A 16,725-nucleotide genomic window follows, 5' to 3' on the forward strand; every position below is an offset into this window, starting at 1 on the left:
GTGTTTCAAGAATTTTTATTCATTGGGATTCCAGAATCAAAATATCCCATTAGGCAGCAGATCTTTCAACTTCCGACGAACGACTTTGTTGAGATCAGTTCTCGGTAAGCTCTCGACGAAATGGACGCCGCCCGAAAGTCTCTTGTAGGGAGCGAACTGAACTGGAAATGAGAGTAGGAAGGATGAGAATTCCCTGTAATCTCTCATCATGAATATGTCCCGCTTTCCCGCCGAATCCAACTCACTCTCGATGAGATTGCCCAATTCTGCCCTCAGAACTTCTGAGGCTTGAACGCTCGGTCTAAGCTCGATGAGGGCAGCCGGGGCTTCTCCCAAATCGGCGTGGGGGATTCCTATCACCGCAGCATCGGCAACCGCGGGATGCTCTGCTAAAACACGCTCCAGCTCGCCGGGATAGAGTCGATTGTCTTTACATGTGATCACTTCCTGGATTCTATTCACGAAGCAGAAGCGTCTCCGCTCCGGATCTAAATAACCCAGATCACCTGCGAACCGAAACGGAAATCTTCATGAGTTCCAGCCGGACGTCTGGTTCCTGCTCCATGTCAGGTTGAGCTGTTTACGCCCGCGCGTGGTGGTTCGGGCCTTCAGCTCGATCATCATTACCTGTTCGCATCCAGCCGTCTTCAGTGAAGGCAGCTCTTGTCTCGTCTGGATTCTGGAAATAGCCTTTCATCAAGCAGGGACTTTGAACGACGATTTCGCCGATCTCCCCTGCACCGTTTTCCTCTCCCGTATCCATATTTTGGATACGAATCGCACAGTTCGAAGGCGGATGGCCGATTGTCTGTAGATCCGTCTCGTTCTCGGGCGTGATGCTCACGTACACCATAACTTCCGTCTGCCCTAAGACTGTAATTCAGGCGCGATAATCAGAGTTCTCCGATCGGCTCCGTCGACCTTCACAGTACTGATGATTGGGATGCTTGTTCGGACGGATTGCTGATCGTCGACTACTCACGCTGACGCACATGACAGAGATTCGGAAACCATCGCCGCAGGAGTTCGCCAAGGCCCGGTGGACTCCTACTCCCCCCGCACATGATGTTTGTCACTGAAGCGACGGGGTTCCCAGTAGCTGTTAATAGAATGTTCCTGAAGACGGTTGGGAACGTCAAGAAGGTTGAGACCTATCGAGGGTGAGCGCGTGAGAAACGTCATGGATCTAACAATTTCCGGATCAGAATTCAGGGTCGACCACGAGAAGTTGGGCGACTTCCGTTGGGTTCCTCTGATCGCTAGGTATTTTCTTGGTCGTCCCGCCACAGAGCGAAGAGATCCCGAATCGAAATCGAGGCATGTGCTACCTTGAAGCGATCGCAGGTATCTCTGAAGAGCTCGAAAGTCGGCAGAGAGGCCAGTCGAGGAACCACGCATTTGATCCCCTGGTGCATGCATCCCCCCAGCGCCCATAATCCGGTGACGTGAGAAATGCTGGAACTCATGAGGACTACGTCATGATTGTGGAGCATTCTCACGTGCGGTCTGGAAAAATAAAAATTTTGAGCCAGGACTCGTCACGCTTCTTGAGGACGATCGGTGGAGGGGATGGAATTCCGGAGTTTTCGAATCTATTCGTACGCCGTTACGTAGAAACTCGAGAGGAAACTTCGGTGTGTGTGCTCGACCAGCTTCGAGTTCCCCGCAGTGCCAGACGTGGGGATCATGAATGCCGTGTCGTCCGAATGATCGTGAGTCTCGGGATCCGGGTAGGAGAAGGCATCTGGGCTGGTCATGAATAGCTTCGCGATGGATGGGATCGGAGTATCTGAGTCGTCTGTCAGCAGAATGGTCTACGGATGATTAGCTGGATCAATGTGGTGAATATTAAAAAATGCGAAATCACTCTCTAATAAATGAGTCTTGCATCCCTTCCGGAGATCCATGGGAAGGAACTACTCACTTGTAAAGACGAGACAGCTCTCTGAATGCCCAAAACCGTGTTCAGGTGAGCTCTGTCGGTGATTACGACGGGACATTTGGATATTTCTAGAATGGAGCTCACTTCTCCTGGAAGTTGTGGAACGTCGGATCTTATCGGGGCTAGCCCGTGAGGTAAACAAATTCTCCGCTTGCTCCCGATCAAGAGGCAACATCGAATATGTCATTTCATCTGACTTCGTGGAGAGAGTGTGTAAACTCACGGTATTTGAAAATAGGTCGAATGAGGACAACCTGAGCTGGGAGTGAAGCCAATGCCCACACTGAGGCGTAGGATTCCAAACTGTTGAAAGCGTACACGGCGACACGGTCACCGGTGCAAACTCCATTTCTCCGGAGAAAATCACGCAGCTGACAAACTCGAGAGAGCACCGAAGCGAACGTCCACTCTCTTCCGGTTTCCGCGTCGATCTGAGTTTATAGCATCGAGTGAGATTGTCTTTTCCAAATCGTGGGTGGGGAAACCGATCTAGGTTAACGGATTCATGCAGATGAACGTTCCTGGGAGGGCAAACGCTGAGTTCAGCGGAATCCCCCCGAGTGTCCATGACCCGTTGAATTCCACAGGCGATCAAACAATTACTGGATGCTCATGTGTAAGGCAAGGACCAAAGCGGGCTGGTAGTTTGATGTTGTAGAAAAATGGTGCGATGCCGGCTGAGGTCAGCCGCTTTTTAGAAGACCCGAAACACACGACGCAAGGTATTTTTATCGTTCATCATCGTCTTCAGAAATCCTTTCGTCCGTGTTTTCAATCGACGAGTTCCTTGGTCCTCCACAATCTGCATATCACACATCTTCTAATTGATATTTGTCTCATGGAAACATACTCAATGGAACCGTCCACTCCTCGAAGCCCCGTAGAGACTGTCAATGGAACCGGCTCGTATCATACTCGAGATTGAGAGCAGCCACGATCAGGTTGGCTTTGGGTTCATGGCCAACTTCGAACTCCGAAACACCCCCGGTCAGAAGCCGTACAGAAGCCAGCATGCAATCATATTCCCCTAGGCAGGCTGAGATTACTAGGTACATGCGGAAGACACGAAAGGATTCGACATCTATCAATGAGCAGGGGAATTCGTGGGATTTTGAGCTTCAGATCGGGCAAGCAAATCTGTTGAGAGAGCAGATATAACCCGGAAGGCGGAGATCTTGAGAACCACTTTTTCCGAGACGAGTCCCAACATGGCTAACGATCCCAGCGAAGCTGCGCGGATGAAGCCTCGGCCTATCGTTTCGTTCACGACACGGGATTATTCACTCCCGCAGCTTAGTATACCGATCCCCACGCTCGGACTCACCACCGCGACTTCGTTCCAGAAGTCGATACAGCGTTTGCGCATGAATTCGAAAACATTCGGTTCTGGCTTGAAATTGACACGAGGATAATATGAGTTTGGGTTCGCCATGATCCAGCACGATGCGTTTCTCACAATGGTCCAAGTAAATCACCACATGATTCGAAGTTTCTCTCCTCCCAATGAAGCCATGCGCGTCTGCTTCGATTTAAGGAGCCACTAATGTCTGCATATTTTTTTTCTCTCCACACAGCGATATGGGACTTTTTCCTCGAAGTCCTCGACGAATAGTGCCAAGCCACGGAGACGCCGGACGCGACACGAGAATCGGGGCCTCTCAGCGGTTGCGTGCTTGCGTCTCACCAGTCGAGCACTTCCACCCGAGAACGATTTAGAGACACAGAGGGAGAGATAGAGAGCGCGCGCGAGAGCCGACAACCAAGCAACACTACAAGCTACGTCAACATTGCCGTGGAGGGTGATGGTGCCGACGAGCGATAGGTTTATTCGAGGGAAGTGGATATGATTAAAGCTCTCTAAAACACTCGCCCAAGATGACGTGACGTTTAACCAGCGGCGCCAATCTAAAATTAGAAGCCGATGAAATACCTGTAGTTCCTTGCACCGCAAACGAGCAGCGGCGGGCGGTGAAGTTGACCAGCCTGGCCGAATCTTCGAGATCGCTAGCCCGTCCTTTGATAAAATCCCTGGAATGAAATCAAAATCAATCGTAACAGATACAACTGATTCTCAAAATTGCACAGCGAGCAGGAGCTCATGTGTAAGGCGGAGAGATGGGGGCTCCCGCTCGCTGAGGACAAGTTGACCCAGCCCGATGGCTCTTCTGGCGTATCATTGACTCCCGTTGCGGGATTCCGATCTTGATCAGATCAAGAGAAACGCATATCCCTCTCTGGCGGTCGGGTATAGAAAATGGAGCTTGCGGAAGAAGTGTGGAGCGTTCTGAAGGCTGGGGGCCTGTTGGCTCGTACTGCTCGCTGCTCACTGCGATGGACTCCGGAACCCTCCTGAACCCTCCTGAACCCTCTGGAACCAAGAATGGCACCAACATAGGAAAGGGCACTTAGGAGGAATAACTCCCCGAATCGGTATAGTACCGTGCGCTCTCTCAAGATTCTCCCGGCACTCGGGCTTGACTTCGATCTTTCCTCGCACGAGCGGCGTCCTAAGTGGAGAAGACACTCGTCCCCAGATGGAAGGCTTGATTTGGACAACAGATGGTGCTGCGCTTTCCGCTCAACCTGCCCGACCATAATTTCTCGATCCACCACTCGAGTACCGACTCAGTCAGCTAAAATGAGAAAAGCGGAACCCATGGGCGGGTCTCTAAACTCATCTCGCGTATAGACAACTCATTGACCCTGGGTCCTGCCTGGAGCAGAGACAAACTTCGGCAAATAACGGCAACCAGCATAAGAAACTCCGCATGTATACTCCGTCCACGAAGAGACGTGACGACGCAGGAGTCAGTCTTGCTGAAAAACATTGCCGTGCTGAGCACAATATTGCGCGGAACGACGGTGGCTTCGCGGATGACGCGTGATGCGACGGCCTCGGAAGCTGGGAATGCCGACGGGAAAATTCCCCTGTGAAGATGGAGTGGTCTCTCTAATCGATCGAGAATCGTCTCGGACACCCATCAAATGGATCTGGATGTTCGCCGACACGGATCTTCATCCAGCGATGCTCCGTCTGAATGCTTCTTGTTCGGCGTCGGGGAGAAAGACCCGATATTCTCTTCCAGATGCCGAGGATGGGTCGCCATATCGATCAAGAGATTCAGAACCATCTTTGCGGGGAAGAAAGCCAAGAGAACTCCACTCTTCCTCCGATGCTTGGATATTATCTTAAGCGAGTCCGGAACCTCCCTCCCGGGTTCGTGCGCAGATGTTTTTGAGAGGGAATAGACCCGCAATTGACTCTCGGCAAAAGACTCAGCTCGGGAATCGCCGCCATATCGGACGGAAGGTCGCGGGCTCCGACCGGGGGACCGGTTTTTCCTGAGACGTCGCTACGGTGAGACTGGACGAGGGCGGGGGACTAACCCGCCTGGAGAACCCCATCGAAACGCGAATTCGCGTCTCCTCAACAACAACGAAGTATAGGTAATCCGTAATTGCAGCCGGATGAGGAAATCCATCAGGGAATTGGGCTTAACTCCGTCATATTTATTCTTCTTTCTCGACAGAAATGCAACAGACAACATCTGCGAGGTCGTGCGGAGCCGATCCTTCAATGTATCCTCTAAGAGTATTCAAATGCAGTCACATCTGTAACACATTACCCCGAACGGGGTTTTGGTGGATTGTCACCCGCTTTCAGCTCGGAAATCCGGAGCCGGCTGATCTTGAGGCTCCGGACCCCAAAGCCGACAGCGATGCCGCGCCATCCTGACGCTGTAAATTCCCAACGAAGATATGCATGTGATATGGATACATTGCGAGCTCGCTCCATTGATTATATTTTCACTTCGAGCGTGATTCCTCGTATCTCGTATGCTCGTTCATGATCCTCAAGGAACCTGGAGTGAGTTGGGAGATCCTCGAGGTCTCCGAGACAGGATCCAAACTTTCATTCTGTCCTTCATGCCTTTCATAGGCACCGGCCCTCGATAGCGGAATGAGAAATCCTCGTCTGAGTTGATACCGTTCTGAAGCAGACTGGAAAGGAAATCTCCGTTATGTTCCTATATCATCTGCCTGTCGGGTGAGATAGCGGTATCTAAGCACATTCGTTCCCGTAGGTCGCGCGACGTCTACTCACTCGTAAACTTGTTCTGATATATTTATTTGCCCCTTCTCGCCGGTGGTCTCTGTCCTACTGGCAAGGTTTACGCTATTCCCGAACAAGCAGTAGCGAGGCATCTTCTTGCCTATCACTCCGGCCACGACCTCACCACAGTGTACGCCGATGGTTATTTCCTATCGATAGAGGGGTAGTTCTCTCGATAAATAACTATTCCGGAGAATGTGAAGATATTCTATTCAGAGTGTCTGAATATGTTGAGTACGCTTCGTTCCGAGGCTTCACGTCATACCATTGCATGGTCAGTATCGATCGTTATTTTTTTCGAGAGATCTTGCAGATCCAAAGCCAGCTGAGCGATTCGCTTCGCGTGACACTCGCAGGGATCAGGGAGTCCCGAAACAGCCATGTATTTGTCGCCGATGGTTTCCACCTAGAGTCGGAGATAAGAGGCTTTGTCCACGAGTGCTCGGATCATAATAAATATTTATCGTTAAAGGACCTAACGATTTCGTTGGATCTTGGTTCAGGTGGGATCTAACCTTGTACACATCTGGGTTTGTTCTCGGGTCGGTCAGAACATCAAACGTCGTGTATATATCGTTCAGTAGCTTGACGATCTTCATCGCACCCTGTGAATCAGCATTACGCTTGCAGTAATCCGTGAAACCGACAACTCCGCTGAAGAGGATCGTAACCTGCTCGTATTTCTTCGCCGGGACCGGTCTGTGGTGACGAAGTTCGTTTGCGACAGAGGGTGGCAGAATAGAGTACAGTAACCTGAAATTACATAGGAGCTGAATTCGTATCTTGGTGTCTTCTCTCCAGTCCACAAATTTTGCTGGATCTTCATCGGGAGCCTGAATCCAGACGAGGCACTCATAAAGCCGGTAAATTACCTATCGGTTTTCTTCTTCTCGTCTTCGAGCTCGCTGTACGTCTGCTGGAGCTTGTCGGTGAGTACTTCGAGATTTTTGGTGAGTTTGTACTCGGCTTCGAACTGTTCAGAGAGGAGAACTAAATCTCTGGTGGCATCATGCACAGGAATATCGCTGATATAGAGACCTCGTCTGTTGAGATCATCGAGATTGAACACTGAAGGGGAACACAGGAATAGAATGGTTTCTCCTTCCCCGCTTGGAGACATTTGCCCTTTGAGGATCATCCTGAGGAAGAAGAGAAGCGATTCATCCGTAAGATGAGGTTCGGAGCCAGATAGATTCACGCCTTCGTTTATCGTTTTCGTATATCGTTAATCTCAAAGCGAGCCCGATCTCACCTGGTCGCGAATCTAGATGAGTCGGGGCCCTTGGTCCTGAGTACAAATACAGTGTTCGTGTGCTGAAGGACGTTTTCGAAAGTCAACGCCATCTGAGGCTGGATGAGCTCCATAAAATTACACAGCGAATCTTGGAGCATATTCGGCAGTATGCGCGTTATGGATGTCCCTGGAATAAGAATTGATCCGGCTTACGATCTAAGGGCAGTGGGGAACAACTTCCTGTCAGCTCTCGTTGGTTCGTGTCGTTCCGGTTCGTCATGAGTGTTCTTGAGCCAATACTGAAGACAAACGTACCTGCTTGAATCACAGTCATTTCCTTGTCGAAAATCACATGGAATGGGAATGCTCTGCAGAAGGTCGCAGGAGAGATCCTTTTCTCTTCTGGGAATCTGAACTTTTCGGCCGCTTCCTCCTTCTCTATGGTCTCGGCACTCTTGGTTATGCGCAATTGTGTGTGCTGTCCTTCTTGACCGTAATCCTCTGAGGAGAGTATCTTAATCGCCACAACTTCAGAGAAGAGACGCAGGGCGACCGCCTTGAACAGAGGGAGGATGAACCACTGTTTAGATCTTGACATACGCTGTGCAGAAATGAATGTGCTGTCATCGAGATTCATCGTCTTCGTTGGAGACTCTTCGGTTCTGGCGTCGCCTGCGTTGATCGCGGACCCCGGAGTCACTTGCTCCCCTTTCCTCCGAGCAGAGAGTCCCATGTTCGTTTTGTTAAGCAAAAGTTCCAAACCGACGGCAAAGCTCGAGCATGAGATTCTCTTCGCCTTCAAGGTCTCCTGGTGGGAATCGTGATGGGAGATATGGAATATATGCCCCACGATTCCACACTCCAATCAAGACTAATGAAGACTGTTTGACACGTCGCGAAAGTCGAGGTCGCTCATCCGCACTATCCGTGCAAGTCATAGAAACAAGGGCGAAAATTCTCCCGATCCTTTCGCCGGGAATGGTTGCTTATCGTTGATGATTACCGTCATTGCTTTGATTCAAACTTCGAATTTTAAATGCAAGCCTCAGGAGCGGGAAGTACATTTTTCTCGTGACTAGTCACTTCTGCATTCTCACGTAATATTTCCTGAGAAAAGTCTCAGACTCTATGAAACTTCTTCTACTCACTCTTATGGCACCGACCACCATCCATTCGAGACCTCTCCGGTACGAGTAATAGTGCAGTATCAGGCTTCCGTCGTTTTCTCGTTCACAAGTGAAGTTCGGGGTTTTCATCGCGGGATAGAAGGTCAATAGATGGATGTGCAGAGAATCGATGGATTGCAGGAAGGTCTCGAGATCTGAACCCAGTACTCGCAAAATTTGTCCGTAGCCGGCATGAGTCTGACAGTATTCAAAAAAGTATTCCCCGAATCTCTCCAATAGAACTGTCTCGTTCGTTCCTGCAATGTGAGGCTCGTGGGCAAAAATATCCCTATCTATGAGGATGATGATCCGATCTCTCTCCTAAAGGTGAGCTTTGCTGAGGGATGTTCTCACACGGGAGCGCGAAGAGCTCCCAGCAAAGATACGACTCACCTACTATCCGCGCGGTGGTCGAGAAGAGCTCGAAGAGAACCGAGTCATCGTAAACGATTCTCGAAAGAAGCTCCTCTTCCGAGAGATTGCACTCTTTCCTGGCGGGGAGCAATTTCAGGGTCAATGTCGTCCTGTTCAACTAAGGACACCGTTGATTTTTAACGCTAGCTCACTCACTTGATTTCATCCCAGGTCTCGGGCCCGTATTCCTTTTCGATGAGAAGCTCCAGAGCTCGAGCCACGAACCCGTACTAGAGGAATGCAGTAGGTTTGTCAAGGATGATTTCCGAATCGAATTCCGTGGGAGCCAAGTCCTTGCAATATAATGCTACTGCCGCAGTGTCTCTCACCATGCTGGAGCGACGATCAGCTGACGGCAGCTAATTGTCGAGCTGCCTATCTGTTTCTGTGAAAAGACTTGATTCGTGACAATTTCATCGAAGACGTCTCGACTCGGACGTCAGGTTTACAGGTTTCCCTCTTCGAGGTTGTGTGCTGAGGGCTCCATGTTTGTTGGGTTCCCGCTTCCCCAGTGAGACATAGAGGGCGCCACCCCTCAGGGTCATTCATTGCATGAGATGATCAGGAAACGACGGGAGCTCCAGCTCGGAGCGGGTCTTTCTCGTTTTGTGGGCTTGGCGTCTCGCGGGTCGTCATCCACGGAGGAGAGGGCACTGCATCAGAACTCATATCGTGCTTCTCGGTCACGAACCGCGAACTCCGTGGTCGAGCAGGTCCTTCAGGAGTATGATTGAGAATGTGCGATAGCTCGAGATGTAGCTCATTCGATTTGAGAGGCTCTCCTCTGATTCCGATAATTTCCCCAGCGTCAGTAGGTTTCCGATCGGCGCAGATCGGAAACACCCCCTCCCCTTTGGGCTTACGAATGAATAATTCGTCACATCCCCGAGAACGATTCAGCTAAAGGAGGGAGATGAAGAAAACTCCGAAATTTCAGAAAAAAAATATATACACATTTATTCCACTATATACATTAAAGTATTCACAGATCTGCGTAGGATATTCTGACTCCCGGAGACAAACGGGCGAGATTCTTTACTGTTATGCAGACACCAGATGAGCCTCTCTCACATTGAAATATTGTTTCCGGCACACGCGCTGCACCTCGGCGGCTTGACGCCGTCATTCTCGGCGCAGGTGAAGTGAACATAATGGTCTCGGCAGCTCACGGTTGCGCGCGGCCTCCGGCACTCAACGCACTTCACGGATTGGCATTGAAGTAAAGCGTCGCGAAGGACGTCCCTCGTGATTTCTCGACCTCGGAGGTCAACGTTGTACACCTGCCGGTCAAATTGATGTTTTAACTTCTGTTCTAGGACCCATCGTCAAGCGGACAAGAGATAAATATTCACGACAACTTCTGGGAGATATATCAGGAGGAAGAGATGCGAAATCGACTAACCACACAGCCGGAGTGCGATCGCAACGGGGCTCCCAAGATGTCGTAGACGACTTCATAACATTCGTGTTCCGGTATCCATTTTTCACAGAAGGCACAATCGCCTTCGAAGACTGAAAATGACAAAAATGATTCCAGCATCTTGGAGAAGAAGTGCTCTGCGAGAGCCACGTGCCAGCACAACTCGAAAACTTCCGAAACGTCCAGGCGCTTCAAGCAGGAACTTACCTTTGCTCAAGATCCGGTGGGCGAGTTCGTCTAAACCCACGGCTTCCATCGTAGTCGAAGCTGTCAGCTGCTGGCAGCTGAAACAGGAAGTGCCGTCAACGATGAGATGGGCGGTTTTTATGGCGGAGACACTCTCACTCTCCCTCACTCTCAGGAGGTGCTCGTCCTCGTTCACAGATGAGGTGTACACGCAATGTAGGAAACATCGCGCAACGCGCAAGTGATATTGACGCACTGATAGAGCTAGACATTCATCGATGTAACAATCCCTCGAACCTCCTCGAAGCAAAATTCGCTCCACGCAGAATCGACCTTCTCCGCAGAAATATATAGGGCACACCTCCGAGGATATCGCTGCGAGCCCAACTTTCGTGGATGAAGTCTCTGAATATTGAGAGTCGCCAATCACCAACTTTCCGGACCGAGAACTTTCCAAATGATGCGGACAAAGCGGAGGATCGCCTCGATGTCGTCCACGGGTCGCCTTACCTCTCCGGGCGTATCGCCAGAATGGGACTTCAATAAGACAGGCTCATTGCTATATGGTGGAAGTATTGAATACGTGTTCCGAGCTCATCGACGCGCAGTCGGGAATGCCACCCAGCGGAACTTCTACTGGAAATCGTCCATATAAAGGCTCTCGAGTCTTCTCACACGTGGTCTCTCATACTGAAAGAGATGAACGTTCGAATTCTCGAACACCACCGTAGGTCAAGTCTGGGGATGAAAAAGAATTTATGCCGATTTATGCTTATCCGCGGCGACGAATTACGTCGCGTGGCAATCCCGTATCAGATTATTCGGCTCATTCCCTCCAACAGGACTTTCCCTTAAAGTCGTTACAATCGGTCCCGTCCAGAATGAAGGCTCTCGGGCGTTGTAAGTTGACACGTGGTCCGAAATGCTGGAAGAGACAAACGTTCGAATTCTCGAACACCACTGTAGGTCGAGTTTGTGGGTGAGAGATATGTATGCCGGGATGAGCATATCCACGCCTACGAATCACGTCGAATGGATTCGAATGCATTTCGGGGAACGGAGCGATTCGACTCAACGATTTCGGCTCTGGATTGACGGCTCGATGGCGTCACATGGATATCCTCGTTTCTCCGTTCGCTTGTTTCTCCGGCGCGGGTGACCGCGCATGATGATCGAGCGGCCGGGTGTCGGGCGAAGGGTGCACGGTCCGGGACTCGAACGACGAACCACGAGACTTCTGCCCCGTAACCAATGTGTCATCCATGATAATCAGGGGCGACATCCATTGGGATGTGTTTCAAGATTCTCGGCATATCTAGTCGAAATATCTCGTTCAATGTCGGGAATATGGGATCCGCTCCTTCACTCGAGCTTTTCTCCTCGAGGTTCTAAATGGTTGTTGACCCCCGACGAGTAGGCAAGTCGACGTCTAGGTGACGTATCCTCACGGGCTCGAGCCTGCTGTAGGTTTCTCTCCGGAAACAAAAAACCCGGTTCCCAAGCTCTTGGCTATGAGGTCGAATTGAGCCGAGATTCTCTGCAAGATTTCGGACATGACGTGCAGGGCGTGTGATATCGAGCAGGCCATGTCGATATTCCGATATTGACACGCGACCGATTGAGTGAGGTTTTTTGAGCTACTTCAGATGTAAGGAATCATTCGATTGTGGGTTGCTTAGGGGGATTTTATTCGTATATGTATGTATCTCATATACCGTAAAATACCCAATACAAGCCCGGGCGTCTATTCTTTTCGAGAGCCTCTTGGGGAGGGCTTATATTGGAGAGGGGCTTCTATTGGATAGGGGCTTCTAATACCCTAATTTTGGACTGAGGAACGCCGATGATCAAAACAAAAGGTGGGAGCACTGCTTAACTGCATTTTCCTGTATGAAGACATCTATTTTATCCTAGAGATTACGTCTACAAACTCTTAAGTGTTTACAATACCACAAAGGTACGTCATATCTCACAAATCGATATATCGCTGTCGCTCTCGTGTGTTTCTGGGAAGACAGAGACTCCTGTGAGGAGAATAGGCTCATCTTCCTCTTCTCTTTCGAGACTGGAATCGGACTCGTCGCGGACTTTTAAATTCCTTGTGCATTCAACTAGCTCGGCCAGACCTTTTGGACAAGCTGCATCAGGCTTGAATACGTGTATGAGGTGGTCCTCGGTACCGTCGACAGCGCTCGATATCCCGCAAGCCGCAAGCCATGAAGGATTTCGCGATTATCTCTGGAGTCAGTCGCGACCAGGAGTCGACGATACATTTTAGCTACACGTCCATCGGCGCAGCTCGCATATTACCTTTGAGAGTGTACGATTTTTCTCCATGGAGCAACCAGTCATCGTACTGTTCTTCGATTCTCTGTTTGAAAGGATTGTTCCAATTGACGTCCGGGGCTTGAACGAATTTGGTGCAACCTCCGAGCACAACAACGGAATCGACGCGCAGATTTCTTAGCTCATCGGGTGTCTTTCGTGAGATGAGCGCGAAACGCATCCCCTTCATTCGGACTGTAATGGTTTCATCGTTAAATGCGATCGGCAAATCGCTCTCCGTGTCTGCGTTCCGCATACTCCGATTTCGGGGGGCTTGTATTGGAAAGGGGCTTCCATATTTTTGAACCGTCGGACGGGTGGGGCTTGTAATGGAGAGGGGCTACTAATAGGTAGTGGGCTTTCATTGGGTATTTTACGGTATTCTTCTTTCGACGTAGCATTCCGGGTTTAGAATCCATCATTCTGATTTGGATCATCATGGAATGGCCATATCGCCATATCTCGGACGGGTACGGATAATCTATGGCGGATAAGACGCTGTGCTCCCTCCGTTCAGCAAAATTGTCAGCATGACCTCACTCCATTGTCGAACTTTTACGCTCCCGAATAGCCATCGCGCTTCGTTCGCGGCCACTGTTTATGTTTTGTCGCCCATGCATGTTATTCGCGGTCGAGTAGGAATCAGCTGAGTGAGTGGGTGATTAATCGAAAAAGAGATCGTGGACGAAGATCCATTGACGATGCTCGCTTGAGAAACTCTGTGAGAAAAATCTTCCTAACCCAAGGAAGCTCATCCACTGAAGACGAGAAGATTCGGTCTCTAGAGACACGAAACTCAGAGCCCACCGGAGAAGGAGGTCCGCAAAGTCATCGCCGGTGTTCTCTTCTCCAAGGAAGAAGTTCGACTTCCAGACGGTCCAGCCTTAGAAGAGATGCTGTGATTGTCGGTGGTTCCATAATATCTGTTGACTGTGATCAAAGTTCCCGGAGAATATACCAGGCGGATGCCGTGTGGCCGAATACTTACAGCTCATTGATCGAGAGGACCCTTACGGGATGGAGAAACTACCGCTCGCGGAGAATAACGACAACCATGATGGTACGTCCTTTCACGAGTCCAGAGCTCGGTCCCGATTATCCGTGAGGAGTTTACAAATCATTTCTCTCATTTTCATTTCGAGCCTCATCGTCGCCCCACCTTCTCGTCCCGATCGTCGAAGACAGTGGAATTCGACGACTGAATCATCGGCGAATCGTACTTCGCCCACTAACTCCTCAGGAGCTGTGAACCGTTTCTTGCCGTTGCATGAAAATACGGCCAGTCTCGAATTAGCGCAGAGAATGCCACCGTCACCAATGTCGCCCGTTTTCTGATCTTGATCTGGAGAGCCGATACGTTGTGTCTTGCCCATTCAGCATCTTTTAAACGCCCACCGAGTCAAGTTTTACTAGCGTTCATTGTCCTACTCGATTCTATTTCTTCGGATCGAGCTGTTGGTCGCCGTTGCTGCATCTCATCCTCGTCTCATGCAGATAGAACTTTCTCCTCATGCGTGCTCATCTCTTCCAGCGATCCCCAGGTCGATGAAACATCCATCCTCGAGTAGAGAGAGCTCAAATGGAAGGAGTGAGTTCTCTATGCTTTTACAAGCGCCGTGATGGCGGAAGACCAAAGCACTCCGCTAGGACGGCTCCCTTTCGTATCTTTCTTTGAATTAATCGAGGTCCAACGACTTTCCCTCCCTCCAAGGAACGAGAGTGTCAGAAGACTACTGGAAAACTAAAGAGTTGTGTCGCACGGCAATCAAGAATCTTCAGACCGTTTGTGAAGCACTCCACGTACTGAAGTATCTAGAGCCCGGAGAACCCGCGGACCCCGAAGAAATCAAACGTAAATTCCAATATGAATGGACGAGCAGCGTGTCGAGCGACGGCGGGGTGAACTACAGCCAGACGTTCGACTTCGCTTTCTCCGCAACGAAGAATGCCTCCGATTCGCTCAAAACCCTGAGCCGTGAGCTCAGAGGAAATAACAAAGCCAAGTCTGCCGAGGTCAACGCCAAGTCGCTCATGACGCGATTCGAGCAAAGTAAAGGAGAATTCATGGACATCGATGCGAGGACTTCAGCGAGGAAGCTCGTTGTGGGCTTACTCGATCACTTGCGAGTTCGAAGCGTCGGAGGAGATCAACGCTATCTCGCGGTGCCTTGGATCAACTACGATTTCACGGAGAATCGCGAACTCACGCTCTTCCCGAAGAAAAGTGCGACCGTGGCAGACCTCCTCCACGAGGCTGAAGGAGCGCTTCATCCCGGAGACCTGGACATTCATCATGGATCGGGTAAGCTGCGGCTGCTCGAGATCGATGCTCATCTCATCACTAAGATTCTGCCCGGAACTACGAATCTGAGGGAGCTCGACGTCACTAGTAAAACGCTTCGTATCGAAGAAGTTCCGAGGGAGCAGCTCGAAGCCGTCGACAACAAGCGCACGGCTCTTCTGCCCTGCGCGTATTATCAGCCTGAGATCTGCCGCACGCATGGGACACCGTTCCTGATCAAGATCTACAACGATGAACCCTTCCAGGTGAGACCGATATCCGCCTCTTCTCTCATCTAGGTACTCCTCACCTAGCTATTTTGACTGATGAGCTTTATCTTGGATCAATATATATTAGGGTCCCAAGTTGCCCCTGAATCCCAGCCCAGCATACTTTCGATCTCCAGGCGGTGCGCGATAGGATTCAGGAGAGATTGAAGATTGTCGATGACGAGTTCGCCAAGTGGCGTCTCTTCGTCATTTCTGAGGGCTGTGTGACATACATCCAGAACCCACAGGAAGCTGTGAACGTTCCTGAACTGATGCGGGATTGCCAAGGAGGTTTCTCGGCGATACCATGGCTCGGCTTAGACTCCATCAACATGACTCCGAAGACCACGAGACTGCACCGTCAGAAAAAGAAGAAAAAGCCACAAAATTTCCTACTGATTTGGTAATTGGAGAATTGACTCGACTCTCGACCTCAACACCTGGAGAGCAACATTTAAAGATCTTTCACATGGCAAGCGCGTACACAAGACGCGGCGGATGTTCGTATAATCTGACTAAAATCGAGGGACGAAAAAAATCGGCACAGTGTCAAATGCATGACAAGAAAAACAACGTACGAAGAGTTCAAAGGTAATCATTAGAGTTCCTAAATTTCGGACATTTTCATTTTCCGGCTCTCGAATGAGGATAGATCCGATTGCGGCATTTTTATTCTAGCGTTTCCCACATCGTCCGGCGACAGGGATAACTCATCAAAGACGATTCCCTCGTCGATGTGGTCGTCGGTCTCCGCTCTTGCGGATTGGATGGATATGAAATGTCCGAAGTTTAGGAACTCTAGTAATCATTCCATCGGAGACCGTCGCGACCGGTCGGTACTTTCCCCATTGTGAATTTTGAATCGAAATAACAGTCGACCGCCGTGTCGCGATCGCAGCCTCACTTGTGCCTCCAGCTTCGGCAGCAGGAGCTCTGCCTCGACGTCGGGGTGAAATATCACATAGAGTGCAGCCTCGGAGATGAGAGAGCTGCTGTTCATTTCGACAATCAGCTGTCATGCATCCGATGAAAGTTACTGTAAACTGTAAAAAAAGCTCATAGCAATCTCCCTTGTGCGCTTTTGTTTCCCCTAATGATTTATTCAGTCTGATCCTGTGACGGGACTGGGGCACGCCCCGGCTTGAAAAAAGCCGAGAGGAGGCCTGGTGAGGGAATCCAGTATTTCTGTAACTATAAGTGAATCGATTGCAGAAATCATGAAGCAGATTGACTTCTTCCCTGGGCGGAACTATCCAATCAAGACGGGGAGCGGAAGTTGAGCGAAGCTCATTTGACGGTGCCTCTCACATAGTCCCGGTTGAAGCTTTCATGAGCAGAGCTCTTGGAAGAATGGCGCCCAGGGAGAAACGCTCA

General features: G+C 50.2%; 4 protein-coding genes across 4 annotated transcripts; 1 reads left to right on the forward strand and 3 right to left on the reverse strand.

Annotated features, from left to right (window-relative positions):
• Positions 1 to 3,651, reverse strand: LOC100899078 (luciferin 4-monooxygenase). The gene is made up of 9 exons (XM_003743714.2): positions 3,267 to 3,651; positions 2,166 to 2,373; positions 1,925 to 2,031; positions 1,603 to 1,814; positions 1,329 to 1,506; positions 983 to 1,151; positions 628 to 873; positions 246 to 506; positions 1 to 161 (listed from the first exon to the last, which is right to left on the reverse strand). Exons 1-9 carry the CDS (start codon positions 3,372 to 3,374, stop codon positions 37 to 39), a joined length of 1,614 nt encoding a protein of 537 aa, XP_003743762.2. The 5' UTR covers positions 3,375 to 3,651; the 3' UTR covers positions 1 to 36.
• A 1,839-nt stretch (positions 3,652 to 5,490) lies between these two features.
• Gycbeta100B (guanylate cyclase soluble subunit beta-1-like) lies at positions 5,491 to 9,202 on the reverse strand. Its single transcript, XM_003743715.2, has 11 exons — positions 9,182 to 9,202; positions 9,027 to 9,100; positions 8,850 to 8,947; positions 8,439 to 8,713; positions 7,606 to 7,846; positions 7,309 to 7,477; positions 6,929 to 7,195; positions 6,572 to 6,809; positions 6,322 to 6,462; positions 6,048 to 6,205; positions 5,491 to 5,944 (listed from the first exon to the last, which is right to left on the reverse strand). Exons 1-11 carry the CDS (start codon positions 9,200 to 9,202, stop codon positions 5,797 to 5,799), a joined length of 1,830 nt encoding a protein of 609 aa, XP_003743763.1. The 3' UTR covers positions 5,491 to 5,796.
• A 605-nt stretch (positions 9,203 to 9,807) lies between these two features.
• LOC100899223 (uncharacterized) lies at positions 9,808 to 10,585 on the reverse strand. Its single transcript, XM_003743651.1, has 3 exons — positions 10,498 to 10,585; positions 10,273 to 10,382; positions 9,808 to 10,150 (listed from the first exon to the last, which is right to left on the reverse strand). The coding sequence occupies exons 1-3, from the start codon at positions 10,544 to 10,546 to the stop codon at positions 9,938 to 9,940; spliced, it is 372 nt and encodes a 123-aa protein (XP_003743699.1). The 5' UTR covers positions 10,547 to 10,585; the 3' UTR covers positions 9,808 to 9,937.
• Positions 10,586 to 13,818: 3,233 nt separating this feature from the next.
• On the forward strand, positions 13,819 to 16,410 carry LOC100908457 (ubiquitin carboxyl-terminal hydrolase 7). Its single transcript, XM_003743716.2, has 4 exons — positions 13,819 to 13,861; positions 14,513 to 15,348; positions 15,489 to 15,942; positions 16,030 to 16,410. Exons 1-3 carry the CDS (start codon positions 13,819 to 13,821, stop codon positions 15,756 to 15,758), a joined length of 1,149 nt encoding a protein of 382 aa, XP_003743764.1. The 3' UTR covers positions 15,759 to 15,942; positions 16,030 to 16,410.
• Positions 16,411 to 16,725: the final 315 nt, after the last annotated feature.

The sequence above is a fragment of the Galendromus occidentalis genome, unplaced genomic scaffold (genome assembly GCF_000255335.2).
Source record: "Galendromus occidentalis unplaced genomic scaffold, Mocc_1.1 scf7180000077450, whole genome shotgun sequence".
NCBI classification, from domain to species: domain Eukaryota; kingdom Metazoa; phylum Arthropoda; class Arachnida; order Mesostigmata; family Phytoseiidae; genus Galendromus; species Galendromus occidentalis.